Genomic DNA, 15,011 nt, shown 5'->3' with positions numbered 1-15,011 from the left:
AAAGACCTTGCCCAGCACTGAGAGCAGCATCACCCATCGGTAGTTGTTGTCATCCTGGCGATCACCCTTCTCTTTCCAGAGAGGGACAACAAGGCCCTCCTTCCAGTCAGTTGGGATGATGCATGCATTCCAGACAGAGCACAAAAATGCATGCAACAACAGGAGTGCAGCATTTCCACCAGCCTTGAGAAGTTTAGCATGGATGCCACAGATCCCAGGAGCTTTACCACATTTCAACCGGTTCACCACAGCCTGTGTTTACACAAACAAAGGTTGATCACAGTTGAATGGAGTGTCAGCAATAGGGATAGCAACACCTCTGACATCCAACTCAACAGCAGGTGGGTCAACCTGGTACAGCCGCTCAAAGTAACCGGCCCAGCAGTCCTTCACTTCAGACTCTGTAAAGAGCCCACCACCCTCCGCTATAACTGCAGTACAGTTTAAAGATGTACTGTATTTAAATTTAAAGATTTAAAGATGTACCGATGTAGACAATTTAAAGATGTACCGAGCCTTAAAAGATGGAAGGGCTTGGAGGAACGCAATACGTGAATTCTCCTGTAAGCAGGAGAATCACTTGACCACAGGTGATGCTCTACACCCTCACATATTCCTCATACATAGTGCTCCTTCACAAACTACTCCAAAGTGATAAAGCTCAAAAAAAAAGCAGATTAAATGTGAATAACTAACATTAACAGAGAAAATCAGATGATTCTCGGTTGTGTCAGTATTCATCCCCTTTGCCAAATTAACCCAAAATCACTTCAGCAGCAAATTATTTGATTGAAAGGTTACAATACAGGTGTAATAGGTTTCACTTGCATGTAATCAGTGGTGTAACTTAAAAATGAAACTCTCACAATTATCTAAGAAGTTTGAAGGTGCAACTCACTTGGTCAACCAATTAGGCAAATATGAAGACCAAGGATCTTTCCAAAGAAGTCAGACATAAAGTGGTGGAGAAGCACCGTTCAGGAGAGGGTTATTAGATTTCAAAGTCGCTCATTATCCCTTTGAGTACGGTGAAATCCATCATTAAGAAGTGAAAGACGTATCTTATTACCCAAACTCTTCCCAGATCAGGTCGCCCATCCAAACCTAGCAGCCGGGCAAGCAGGAAAATGGTTCAGGATGTCACTATAAATCCAACAATGACTTTGAAAGTTCGGCAAGGCTCTATGTCCGAGATGCGGGTCAGTGTTCATCAATCAACAATATCCTGTTCCCTTCACAAAGCTGGCCTCTATGGACAGGTGATAAGAAAGAAACCATTACTGAAATAGAGGCATCTAAAAGCTTGAATGGAATTTGTGAAAAAGCATATTAATGATGCAGTCGGCATGTGTAGAAAGGTTTTATGGTCAGACAAGACTTTGAACTTTTTGGTTGAAATTCAAAGCGTTACGTCTGGTGCAAGCCCAACACTGCACATCACCAAGTCAACACCATTCCTACTGTCAAGCATGGTGGTGGCAGCATCATGTTGTGGGGCTGCTTTTCATCAGCGGGGACTGGCAAGCTTGTCAGAATAGAAGGGACAATGCATGGTGCAAAATACAGGAGAATCCTTGATGAAAACCTGCTTGATGAGTCAGTCATGAATCTGAAACTGGGTAGGAGATTCACATTTCAGCGGGACAATGATCTGAAGCACAAAGATAAAGCGACACTGGAGTGGTTGAATAAAAAGAAAATATGTTCTTGAGTGGCCCAGTCAAAGTTCTGACTTGAACCGAGTTGAACATTAATGGCGAGACTTGAAGATCGCGGTCCATCGATGATCCCCATCAAACTTGGAAGAACGAAAACAATTTTCACTTGAAGAATGGCCAAAGATGTCACCATCTCACTGTGCAAAGCTGGTGGAGACCGACCCAGAAAGACTCATCGCAGTCATTGCTGTAAAATGTGTTTCCACCGAGTACTGACCGAAGGAGTTGAATACTTTTACAACCAGTCAATCTTGATTTGTACATGTTTTTTACAGGTATTCCTGACATGTAACCTCCTTCAGCTATAACAGTACTTAATTTAATCTCCTCGGTTATGAATAAAAACGTTCATTTGGAAAAATTGCTTCTGCAGAATTCGTAATTCATCTAAATGTGGAATTATTGGTAGTGGGTGAATACTTTTTCAGGCCAGTGTGTGTGTGTCAGTCAGTGAGACTGCACGCAGACAAACATTCAGACAACACCTCCAGGTGGCCAACTTTAATATTGTGATGGTTGTGGACCCAGGGGGAAAAAACGAAACAATGACACATAGAATTAATCTAGTTATATCTTCGTATTCTGTTTAGCTTTTTAGTATATACTGTATTCATGTGAACAGATATGTGTTGCGAATGTTAGTTCGCTTTAGTACGTGTTCTTTCCTTTCTACATTCTGGAATCGAACCTTTTCATGCGCAACACCACACACTTCACACTGTCCGAGCCTTTAACTTTGCCGTTCAACGAAGCAATCGACCCTCTCCACACACAGACCCACCGCAACAGCCTCTGTGCTGAGTCCGCACACTCGGAGTGAAAAGCGATCAATCATCTCAAATTGACAGGCACGTCGGACCTCTCCTTTCCCCCAGAAAGCCTGGTGAATTTACCGAGCACGAGCTGTCACTTGGCAGATATGTGGGGGTGGGGGCCACGAAGGGGAGGGGGAAAACAGGCTATAAATAACGGACATGACACTTTGGTATCTAGATTGGTCTTTCTCGCCTTTCTTCATCGCTACGTCTTTCTGTCACTCTCTGAATCATCTCCTCCCTTCTGCCTTTTATCTTCCTGTCCTTTTGTTCGCTTCACCTCACTCGCTCCTTCAGTGCCTTTCATTTATGTTGCACGTCTTTCTCATCTCCATATGTACACGCATCTTTGTCATCTTCACTTCAACCCGGTTACTTCACCTCATTGCCCGGCCATATCACGGCTCTTCACCTCGCTGCCAGCCATTCTCCCACCATGAACTGCCGCGTACCATCCCGTGCAGCCCACCATACCATCGGATGCTCAGAGAGACCTGGAATGCAAGCGGAGTGGAGGAAGGAACTTGGGAGGAAGCGTGAGGAGGTCGACAAAAGGGACCATCAGGCCAGACCATTGGGCGGCGTCAACTCAGCTGGGTTGTCGCAAGGTGTGAGGCGCCCGTACAGACCCCACCTGTTTCTTTCTCTCCTCTCCTCTCCTCTCCCTCTTCTTACCCTCCCACATATCCCACTTCTTTTTAAGTAACAGGCCACCTGCACATTCTCATCGCTTGTCTTGAACACGAGGACTCCTCAAGGCTGTTTTAAGTTAAAATTTGTGGATGACACGACCTTAATTGGCTTGATCACGAATGACGACGAAATGGTACACAGAGATGAGGTTTATAACCTCATTATGAAGTGGTGTTCAGCAAATAATCTCGACCTAAATGTCAGTAAAACTGAGGAAGTTATCGTAGATTTTAGGAAGTCTTGTACTCCACATGCCCTGATCAGCATTGATGGTCTCGACTCTAGATGTTGAGACTGCGAGTTCTTTCAAATCCCTGGGCATCCACGTTTCATCTGATATGTCCTGGACTCTGAATACTGGAAGTATCGCTAAAAAGACCCAGTAGTGCCTGTACTTCCTTAGACAGTTGAGAAAATGATCGGTGTGCATCATGACATTTTGGTGAACTTTTACCATTGTGTTATTAACCTCCGCCATCTTCGAAGATGGATGGAGGTTACTGTTTTCACCCCTTTCTGTTTGTTTGTTTGTTTGTTTGTGAACAGTATTACGGAAAAACTCCTCGACGGATTTCGACGAAACTTGGTGGGGGGGGGGGTTAAGTATGGTCCAAGGATCATGCCATTAAATTTTGGACTTGGTCCCCCCCCTCCCCAAAAAAAAATTTAGAGAAAAAATTTTTTTTTTTGCATTTCTACATGTTGTAAGTGATTTCCAACCCCCCCCCCAAAAAAAAATTTGTTAGAGAAAAAAAATTTTTGCAACTTTTTTTTTCAACAAAATTTCGATTTTTTTTATTTTCTTTTGCATTTTTACATGTTTTAAGTGATTTCCAACACCCCCCCCCCCCCAAAAAAAAAATGTTGGAGAAAAGAACTATAACTCTCAGCACTGTTGACATCATATTTAATGAATAAGATATAAGGTTCACTTGAGTGACCCAGCAGTATTGGCGGCGGAGGTTATGCACTCTTCCGAGTGCTCCCCCTCTAGTTAAAAGCATCTTAATGGGATCAATTGTTGTTTCGTTTCACAACATTACTGCACACGACCTCAAGTTGTTGGAAAGAGTTGTTCGTATTGCGCAGAGGATCACTGGTGTTGACCTACCTGCACTCAGTTATCTACACGTCCAGATGTTTGTTTTGCCAAAGCTTCAAATATTCTACTCATCCTGTGTTTAACATGTTTGAACCACTACGTTCTGGCCGTCGGTATCGCAGTATTAAAACATCCACCAACCGTTTCAGGAATAGTTTCTATCCTACTGTGGTTCAACTTTTAAACCAAAAATCCTGATTTTTACACATCCGCTTTTCTTTTTTTGTCAAATTATACTTTTATTTGAGAGCACTCGTTTTCAAAGAATCCCAATGTCATTCTGTGATATTCATGTGTGCCACATATGGCAATAAAATTATCTGTATTTGTATCTGGAACAGTACAAAAGGAACGGTATAGAGGGGGTCGGGGGAACACCAACATCGGAGTTGAAGGACAAGATAGAGAGAGACTTGGAAAAACAATTTGGTGTGGGGAGGAATGGGGGACAGGAAAGGACACATGGGGTGGACAAGATGGATACGGAAGGAAACTCTCAGGAGGGGGAAAAAACTAGAAATTTGGAAGGAGGAGGGCAAGGGGTGGGGTTGGGATGGAGGCGGCGGGGGGGGGGGGGAGGGGTTAGCGAGGGTAGAAATGATCATGGTTTTGGATTGGGGACAATCTGAGATGACAGTGAACGGCTGTCTTGAAGACCTGGAGGGAAGAACAAGATTGAAGGGGATGTAGAAGTTTGTTCCAAAGGTGGGGAAAAAGAGGAATGAATGAGTGGAAGTGAGCAGTGATCCTGGATTTCAGGAGTTTCACCAGAAGGGTGGTTGATGATGGACCATGTGTGCCATGCAGAAACCTGGGGCACCAAAGGACGGAAAGAGGAGAGGGTGCAAACCAAAAAGTTGTCGTTGGAAAACAGAGAGACCACCAACATGTCTGCGATTAGAAAGTGATAGGCCACTAGACTTAGCCTCAGCGAGAGAGATTCCAATGATCTCAAAGGCTTTGGTTTCCACGGCATCAAGCTGAGCAAGTTGTGAAGTAAAAGAGCGAGCCCAGAGGGGAGAGTAGCACTCCATCAAGTTGTGGATGAAAGCCTTGTAGGTGGAGAGGAGTTCAGGTGTCACAAGGACTTTATACGATGGAGAATGCCCAATCGGCGACTAACTTTGGAGGCCAACTTTGAAATGTGGTTTACCCAAGAAAGATCATGGGTAATAGTAAGATCCAGGAGTTTGAGTGACTGAACTTCCTCAAGAGGATTGTTAAGAATATTTAAGGGGGTGGGTTGGGGTGCCAGACGATCCTTTTGGAGAGAAAGCGTGAGTGTGAGATTTGTCTCAAATGAAAGACATATTACGACTGTTTGACCAGCTTGTGATTTTTTTTTCAAGGTCTGAAGAGAAGGTAGAGGCTGCTGCCTGTCTGAAAGATGAGGGATGAGTTGGGTAGATGACAAGAACAAGCCGATTCGATTTTGGTTCAGGTCCAGATGCAGATCTGGCCTATCAGTGGGATACAAAATGTAAACTGTTCAGCCTGGTGGTGGTTTGCGCTCTACCGAGTACCGTTCCTGTTTCTTTATGTAATACAACCACTACCAACAAAGAAGATGTAACTTACGCTGAATCGTAGCCAGTGCCCCCCAATCAGCCTTATGAACAAGGACACGAGCAACATGTGCAGGTGGAAGTCGAGCCTGAGATCCTCCGAGGGTACAAAGCATCACGAGAAAGCAGATCATGTCAGGACTGCAACAAAACGTAACCATGAGATTAAGAGAACTGAAATGACAGATAACACCATGTATGAAACAGGATATTATGATTTGATCATCCAAGTCATAGATTATTATTTGTGATATTTAAAGATTTTTTTTTTTTTTTCAAAACCATTCTTCCCTGATAAGTTAATTTTACACTTACCTCAAGGCTGTAAACAGGCCTGCCTTCATCAAGTGATTCTCACATTGTCAAAAATTTGCTACTCTGTTACACCACCTGTCCAAATCATTTACAGTGTAAATGTATGTCAATTTTTCCCTTAGTATGTAAATTTTACAGTCTATATCTATAACAATAAATGTCAGTGTGCGTCAGTCAGTCCATCAGTGTGTATCCTCCATAACTCCAAAACCATGAAATCCTGTGCCCCCAGACTTTGCAGGCATACTAAGGAAACTCCAAGGTAGTGCATGACTGAAAATTGGGTGTTTGGGTTATTTTAAACAACCCTTTTGAAGATCATGCAATATAGCAGCAAAAGTATGTCACTTGCAAAGTAAACACGCCCCAACGGCGTGTTCCTTTTAAATTAATAGCAAGGCATTTAGAGTTGGCCGGTAAAGCATGGTGATTGCTTTCCTGATGGATGGGTAACACAATACATCGACTGCATGTCTTTCGAAAAGTCCAGAAGCCATTTGACTGTCCTGTGTTGGAGTGGTGACCCATCCAGGAGTGTGTCCAATAGCCCAGGAGACTGCTTTGGCAGCACCAATCCATCCATCCTTTTGGACCATACTATGTGCAGAATGTTGGTGCTGCCTGAGCAGGTCTTGCTGTTTGCTATAGGTCTTGCGAAGCAGCTATTTGGCACAATCCTGGACAGGTCACCACTCTGACACAAGATACCAGCAAGCTGACACTCATTTTGCCAATCTCAGAAGGATGACAGGTAGAGTCAACTCCACCTGATATTAATTCAACAGCCAAGTGGGATTTGAACTCAGGATCCTTGGATCCCAAGCCCAAATCATTAAGCCAACACGAGGCATACAGCACCAATGCTCTGTACAAAATATGATCCCAATGGATGGATTCTCAGCAAATCCATCTGGTTGAGGCTCAGGAGTATGCTTACACATTGTAAGCAATAATTAATTGTGCTTCCCCATTGTTTTGGGTTGCTATCCTGCATGTATTTTTTCATTTACTTTTTTTTTCTTCTTTTATTTGTATTTTCATTCACAGATGTCTTGCGATGATTGTGTGATTTTTTTTCTTTGTGTATCAGCTTCAATGTCCATCGGCATGTGAAATTTCAGCTTTCTACTTCACCCGGAAGGTAACAAACGTTAAAGAGCAGGTTTTGGGTCGCTGGTGACTTCGCATGATTCGAAGGTTGTAAGCACAATCGTTGGGCAATTATTTTCTTACATTTGAAACTCAAAATATGCTAAAATTAACTTTTAAGTCAAAACTTTTGTCAGTGATCGAAAAACAGTCCGGAAGTTACCGAAGATGCTATGACGTCACGTTCTCCGAAAACTTTGTGAACATTTGGAAACAGCGTGTGAACAATGGCGAGATGTGAATCAGAGAGTGATTTCAGCGGCGATGAAATGGAGTGTTTTCATTCTGATATTGCCGAGGACGAGTCGGAGGATGATGGGAATTTATACTATGGAGTTTCTGGCCCTGAGCCATATAAATTTGAGCCACTTGCAAGTGCAAGAAAACGGCCTATTTCGTGTACAAGTAGCAGGACTGACTGCCAGCTCAGGGAGGACGGAAACCTCCCGTGGAGCAGAAGGGCGAAAGCTCGCTTGATCTTGATTTTCAGTACGAATACAGACTGTGAAAGCGTGGCCTCGCGATCCTTTTGATTTTTTGGGTTTTAAGCAAGAGGTGTCAGAAAAGTTACCACAGGGATAACTGGCTTGTGGTGGCCAAGCGTCAATAGCGACGTCGCTTTTTGATCCTTCGATGTCGGCTCTTCCTATCATTGCGAAGCAGAATTCGCCAAGCGTTGGATTGTTCACCCACTAACAGGGAATGTGAGCTCGCAAGAATAAGGTAAGTTTGGTGCAATTTGAGCTTTTATTCGTCGAGTTATGAATGCTTCAAGTTGAGGGCACCTGGCGCGTATGGCCGCGGGCGCCTTGGCTAGATCTAGGCCGCGGCGCTTTTTCCACAAAGATGAGGTTTAAAAATCATTTTTCATCCCAATAAAGGTTATCAGCACATGCCTGACTTGTTAAACTGTTGGATTATGTAAAGATTGTTCGTGGATGGCTGAATATTACGGTTTTATGACTTTGACAAAATAATTTTAAATAATGCCATGAATTCCTGTGGTGAATTGAGATTTTTGCTTCGATCGACGTTGCGAGTTCGTTTTACAGTCAATTCAAATTCTGTTTTCGGTTTTTGCAGTTGCTCAGGATGCTTAACACTCGGTAGTTGTGAAGCTTGTAAAATTCCGATATTTTATAAGGTTTATGTTCGATGGCGCGCAGGGCCTAGGGCGCCTTGACTAGATATTAAGCCGCAACGCTTTTTCCACAAAGATATTGTTTAAAAGTTTAAAAGGCAGGGAAAATTCGCCCGTTTTGTTTGTACAAATCTTATCCACTGCTGGCGAATGTTTGATTCCTTTGAGAATCGGTGCGAGCGATTACCCGTTTTCCAGCCATTTTCGCAAAACATGACGACACATACGAGGCATGATGTACAAATATCCAAATAACTTTGTTCTACAATAATTCAAAAATAAAAAAGGATAATATAGACAGTTGCAAGCTCAAAAAAAGTGAAAGAACGGCCCGCTCAACTGGGCACTTCTTCAATGAAAGAGTGAGCTTCCGGTTTGTTTTGGAGAACGTGACGTCACCATCCATACATGGCACGCGGCTGTTTTTTTCAACAGCCTCGAGAAATAACAACTTCGGAGTTAAATTTCATTAATTTTCCCAATAGTTAGGCACCCACAATAGTTTGCATCGAACTATTTAATGCACATATAATCATATTGATAAATTTTCAGAACACGTTTGGTGACCCGCAACCTGCTCTTTAATATCAGTGAGTGAGTGAGTGTTTAGAACGAGATTGATATATATATATATATATATATATATATATATATATATATATATATATATATATATATATATATATATATATATATTTGCATGAACAGGATACTTGTGAAATAAATTTGGTTTGCTGTTAATAAAATATAAAGGTTAAACATTCAGATTGCAACTCGTTTTCTCCATGTCCTCTTCCTCCAGCAAGTACAACAGCTTCGATTTTCATTTTATGCAGGGTGACCCCAAAAAATGAGCCCCGAGAAAGGTTTCATAACTTTCACAGTTTTCATTAAATCTCTTTCGTTTTTCAGGACGTTTGAACTGAGTTAAGGGAATGTGTATCTGCCAAGTTTCTTGAATCTGTGACATTCAGACACCATTTCGTGGACACCTAACGAAAAGTCATTTTCTGTAGAAAACTATTTGCAGACAAACTCGTTCTTCCAGACAAGGCATGTGTTCAGTGTACAGTTTGCAACAAGGAAAACACCGAGCAAGTCTCAAATTGATAGGTTTATGAACTTTTTTGGACAGCATGACACAATCTTAAACATGAGTTCACCAATCAGAGGAGGCCACTCGGGCAGACCAAAATCAGGAAGGTCACTATTGCTGCCGGCACTCAGTCAGTGTCTTGCAGTCCCAATAAATCTCTTCGGCACCACTCTCAAGAGCTCAATAACAGCAAAGAAAGCTTGAGAGGAATTTTGATAACAATACATACAAGTCATCAATAACTTTACTCGACCTGCGGTCGGTCCTTTGGATTGAGCGAAATGGTGCCCATTTGGAGCATATCATCAAACGTCGACGTTGTCACTAATTTCATTGTAGAATTGCCAAATTTATTTGTGGACAACTGAAATTTTCAGTGATATCTTGGCAAGCCTGGTGTTGGCTTAGTGGTTAGGGTGGTGGCTTGGGATCTTCAGTGGTTACGGTGGTGGCTTGGGATCTAAGGGTCCTGAGTTCAAGCCCCGTTGAGCCGCTGAATTAATACACCAGGTTGACTCAGCCTGTCATCCTTCCAAGGTCAGCAAAATGAGTACCAGTGCACTGATAAGGAGGACACTGCATCAGCGGCATAGCCGCGTCCCAACCAATGATGCAACCAGCAGCCACAGGCTGCACTCGATAGAGAGAGAGAGTGATAATCTTGACTATGAGTGATTAATATGATCTGGGAATTTTGTTAAGTTTGATTAGATAATATTAAAGTTATTAAACTTTTCACGGGGCCCACGTTTTTGGGTCACCCTGTATTATGCCTTTCAAGATCATTTATAAAAATGTATACCGTGGAAACTTTTGTGTTTATTAATTTACCTTTTCTGCACAACCTATTTGTAATTGAAGGGATGGTCCCTCTCAACAGAAACAATTCTCTGGATCCAATCGCAAGTTTAAATGCAAAGGAAATGGCGAGAGCCAATAAAAGCAGGAAGGTCACCTTGAGGTCACCCTGTCCCAATACACACGCCATGCTCTTTCAGATTGCAGCGATAACTTATCCAGTTGCTGTTTTGAGTTAAATCTTCACAACACAAGTTTAGTCCACTTATTTTAACCATTAAATAGATGAATACTCTTGCTGAGAATTTTTTGTATATTTATTTCTAGGTTGGCCATTCTCATGTGAACCCCTGGCTCACAATGTGCGGAACCAAGTTTCAAATACCATAGATTAAGTGTTTGCTCATTGTATGCTTGGCTCCTTGCAATTGATGTACAAGTACACTGATGTCTTTGTTCTGCATGTGATATAGATGTACAAAACCCTCCATGATCCTGAGATCACCAACATAATAGAAACGAGAAACCATCTGAAAATGTAAAGCCTGTCCACTTTGTATTCAGACTTCTCATTCTGTATACCAAACAGCACCTTTGACCTTTTAACCAAATTATTAATTTTTCTTCTCCATGTTCTCATAATAAAGCTTCATTGAAAATTTCATAACAAAAGCTCAAATGGTAAAAAGGTTATGGCATTGACACACACACACACACACACACACACACACACACACACACACACACACACACACACACACACACACACACACACACACACACACACACACACACACACACACACACACACACACACACACACACACACACACACACACACACACACACACACACACACACACACACACACGACTGCAAAACTCCGTTTCCTGCTTCGCGGGGGACGGGCTAATAATTATAGTTGGAGTACATTTAGTTTCTGATGTATGACGATGATTGACGGTGTGTGACGGCGTATGACGGTGGGTGACGATGTGTGACGGTGTATGATGGTGTGTGACGATGTGTGACGGTGTGACGGCGTATGACGATGTGTGACGGTGTATGATGGTGTGTGACGGTGTGACGGCGTATGATGGTGTGTGACGGTGCGTGATGATGTGTGACAGTGTATGATGGTGTGTGACGATGTGTGACGGTGCGTGACGGTGTGACTGCGTATGGCGGTGTGTGACGGTGTATAATGGTGTGTGACGATGTGTGACGGCGTATGGCGGTGTGTGACGTTGTATGATGGTGTGTGACGGTGCGTGATGATGTGTGACGGCGTGTGACGATGTATGACGGTGTGTGACGGTGTGTAACGATGTGTGACGATGTATGACGGTGTGTGACGATGTATGACGATGTGTGACGGTGTGTAACGATGTGTAACGATGTGTGACGATGTGTGACGATGTATGACGGTGTGTGACGGTGTGTGACGGTGTATGACGATGTATGACGGTGTGTGACGTGTCAGGTTTGAGTTTATACAGTTTGCCACTTACAGTGGATCAACAACATATTGTGCCTACCACGACGTCATCTTGCTGCCGTGACATTTCCGTTTGTGTCCATTGAGCCCTTGGGAGCACATCCGTACCGGTACGGGCACCTTGTCTGTGTGTCCGTGTACACATGAACACATGTACAGAGAGAAAGTGAATTACCATTTACCACCCACCTTGTCCAAAAGACACGGCATCCAAACCGGACGGCCATTGTTATCACGATCACGACGTTGTTCGCAGCTTCCTTACTCCTCGCACAACCAATGGAATATGGCGTTTGGAAAAAAACAAGTGTTGCGAAACTGGGACTGCTAATTATAACCGATGTAATCTCGCGCCATTGTGTGTGTGTATCCTCCTCAACGTATCATTCAGGATAACGAAGCGTTTCGTCTCAAAATCATTTAATAATATCCGCACGTGTTGTGTACATTGGCTGATCAACGTGCGCAGGGTCGCCGCAAGACGCAGCGACGATCTTCCCACGGTGTGACGCACACGGTGTGGGGCAGCGTCGGTTGTAAACACACATCTCGCGAGATTACAATTGTTCCCACGCCAGAATGTTCCCCCTACCTTTCAGCCTCCTCCCTCATCTCATCAGCTCCAGGCGATAACAATACACATCTCGCGAGATCGCGGTTTGCGTTCCCACGCCCTCGTTCTCACAAAGAGATCGAAGTCTAATCTCGCGAGATGTTGTCGCCGTTCCCACGCTTCGCTCGTGCCGGCGCCCCCGCCCCGCCCGTTCCCACGGCCCACGGCGCCAACTCTCGCGAGATGCCGAAGTTCGCGAGAGAAAAATAGGCTTGAACGTACTCGAACATTCCACCCGCACCACAACCACCAAAGTGAACCTTTCTCTGTCCCGTCGAGTTAAAAGCCAAGATGTCGAGCACCGAGCCCAGATAGCACGTGTTCGTGTTTAAAACCGAGCAGGAGGCACGTTTTGTCACGCTCCATGTTGTTAGTCTGGGTTAACGGACATTTCGAGTGTATCGGTTTCAATGTTCAACTCGAGGTTCACACAGGTGTGTTCTTCCCACCGTGGGAAGCAAAAGAGTGTCAGGTTCACTTCGCTTCCCACGGTGCTCGGGCAGCACACCTGTGTCAACCTTCAGGTGATAGTGAACGTCTTGTTCCCCGGTATTGTTCGTGCGGGTCCAAAAACCCAGTGGGTCTCGTTCGATGAAGTGGGAGAAAAAAAAACTTTTGGAGGGAAATGATGAGGTAGATGAGGTGTATATATGTATAATGTTGACGTGGGGCGCACATTCACAATGGAATCCGATCATCGATGGGCAGTGGATGGGGGAGGCGAGGAAGAGGGATGCTCGGTACAATGTAAACCCACAAAACTTTCAGTCATTTGCTGGAAAAATTGGACCTGAACAGCTTATTCTTCTCGGAGAGGAAAAAACTCGAATTGTGTGGAAAAAAATGTCGATCAAAAGGTGAACGAGTCGAGGTAACAACCTCGCGCGCAACACGTAAAGCACAACGTCCGAATTGAGGTGAGGAAGAAGATTCCCTGTGGCCCCGCCCTCTCGTCTCCTCTCCCAAAGGCCAGGTCCCAGCGCGCGCGCGTTAACATGGCGCCCGTGGTGACCGGGTGAGAGAAGCTCGCGGAGCGGGGAGGGCTGTGCGTCCTCCGAGCGCCGTGTCACCTCGCACTTGGTGACGGTCGTGCGATTTGTGGCCCACATCGTCACAACGAGCCGTCTCTGGAGTTTAAGGCGCTTTCTTGCGACGTCCGTTCGACTTCTAATGGGGTTTTACTCAAAAACCTCGAAGTCTCATTCCCTCCCACCGTCCCTACCTACCCCCCCCACCCACCCCTCTTGTTATTCTTTGTGTTTCTCCGTCCCTGACGATCTCTTTTGGTCGAACTTTATGAATTTGTTTTCCTTCTATGTTTCCTCTCTCCGTCTTGCGTGTCTGCGGTTCATATCGCCTTGTGTTTTGTAAGAATGGAGGTGTATTGAGTGTAACTGATCTGTCGGTGTCTCTGTCTTTACAAACGACTCTCTTTCCCCCCACCCCCCCCCCATCCATTACCAGGGGCCAGTTTGGGGACCGGCCTCCACCGAAGCGCCTCACCAGGTAAGCTCACTTACCTCCTCGTCCTCTAATCCCCAACCTCCCACGTACCAGCACCATATGTTTGTTTTCTCCACATCTCCGGATTTCCGGATTTCCTCTTCGATCAAAACCTTATTTACAATTTCCCCCATTACCCCCATTTGAACAGTTTCTATCCTGTGCCCCTATTAAACCTTGATAACGGCTTTCCCTTCCCTTCCCTTCCCTTCCCTTCCCGACAATGCGGAGCTTTCACACATTCTTACCGTGACTTCCCTTCATCCTGGACTCACAATCAACACACACACACACACACACACACACACACACACACACACACACACACACACACACACACACACACACACACACACACACACACACACACACACACACACACCGACCCACAAAGTTTCTGCCTTGTGTGCGCTTCACCAAGTCGCCCTCATCTACCCAGTGCATGCAAACCTCCTTCACTACTTCCACTTCTTTTTCCTAGGTATGATTCTGCTTCAACCCCCCCCCCCACCACACCTCGACCTCCACATACACATCCTTCCCAGGTGAACCCCCCTCCCTGACCCTGTCCCTTCTCAGATGAGCCCCCCGACCCTGTCCCTTCTCAGATGAGCCGCCGCCTCCCCCAAACCCGTCCCTTCCCAGGTGAGACCGACCCCCCCCCCGGCCCCGTCCCTTCCCAGGTGAGGCAGCCCCCCCTGACTGTCCCTTCCCGGGTGAGGACTCCCCGACCCTGTCCCTTCCCGGGTGAGGACTCCCCGACCCTGTCCCTTCCCAGGTTAGGCCGCCCGACCCTGTCCCTTCCCGGGTGAGGCCGCCCCCACCCGACCCTGTCCCTTCCTGGGTGAGGCGCCCCCCCAACCCTGTCCTTCCCGGGTGAGGCTGCCAATGTTTCTTCCCGGTGATGCAATTCCACCTTTCCCGTTGAAGACCCTTCAACCCCCCCCCCCCTCTCCCTACTTTTGCTTGATTCCATTCATCGTATTCCTCCCTGTGTGCAATTTC

The 15,011-nt window shown here is 45.1% G+C and overlaps 2 protein-coding genes across 4 annotated transcripts in view; one reads left to right on the top strand and one right to left on the bottom strand.

The window, feature by feature from the left end:
• LOC147024742 (protein CREG1-like) overlaps positions 1-12,624 on the bottom strand; it is a 30,369-nt gene extending 17,745 nt beyond the window's left edge. Inside the window, exons 1-2 of one of the 3 annotated variants that reach the window (XM_085884969.1) lie at positions 12,483-12,624; positions 5,907-6,034 (exon numbers count right to left, since the gene is read on the bottom strand). In XM_085884969.1, the coding sequence (XP_085741095.1) occupies positions 5,907-6,034; positions 12,483-12,502 (148 nt within the window). In that variant the 5' untranslated portion in view covers positions 12,503-12,624. The other 2 variants (XM_085884968.1, XM_085884970.1) reach the window with 2 other exon arrangements.
• A 785-nt stretch (positions 12,625-13,409) lies between these two features.
• The window catches only part of LOC147024741 (recombining binding protein suppressor of hairless), a 102,002-nt gene continuing 100,400 nt past the window's right edge, over positions 13,410-15,011 (top strand). The window contains exons 1-2 of the mRNA XM_085884959.1: positions 13,410-13,518; positions 13,968-14,009. Coding sequence (XP_085741085.1) covers positions 13,499-13,518; positions 13,968-14,009 — 62 coding nt within the window. The 5' untranslated portion in view covers positions 13,410-13,498. The remainder of the gene's footprint in view (positions 13,519-13,967; positions 14,010-15,011) is intronic.

Source organism: Eptatretus burgeri, chromosome 6, assembly GCF_056783735.1.
Source record: "Eptatretus burgeri isolate ZD-2024b chromosome 6, Ebu_testis_v1, whole genome shotgun sequence".
Taxonomy (NCBI): Eukaryota; Metazoa; Chordata; class Myxini; order Myxiniformes; family Myxinidae; genus Eptatretus; species Eptatretus burgeri.
This window is presented reverse-complemented; position numbering and strand designations above follow the sequence as displayed.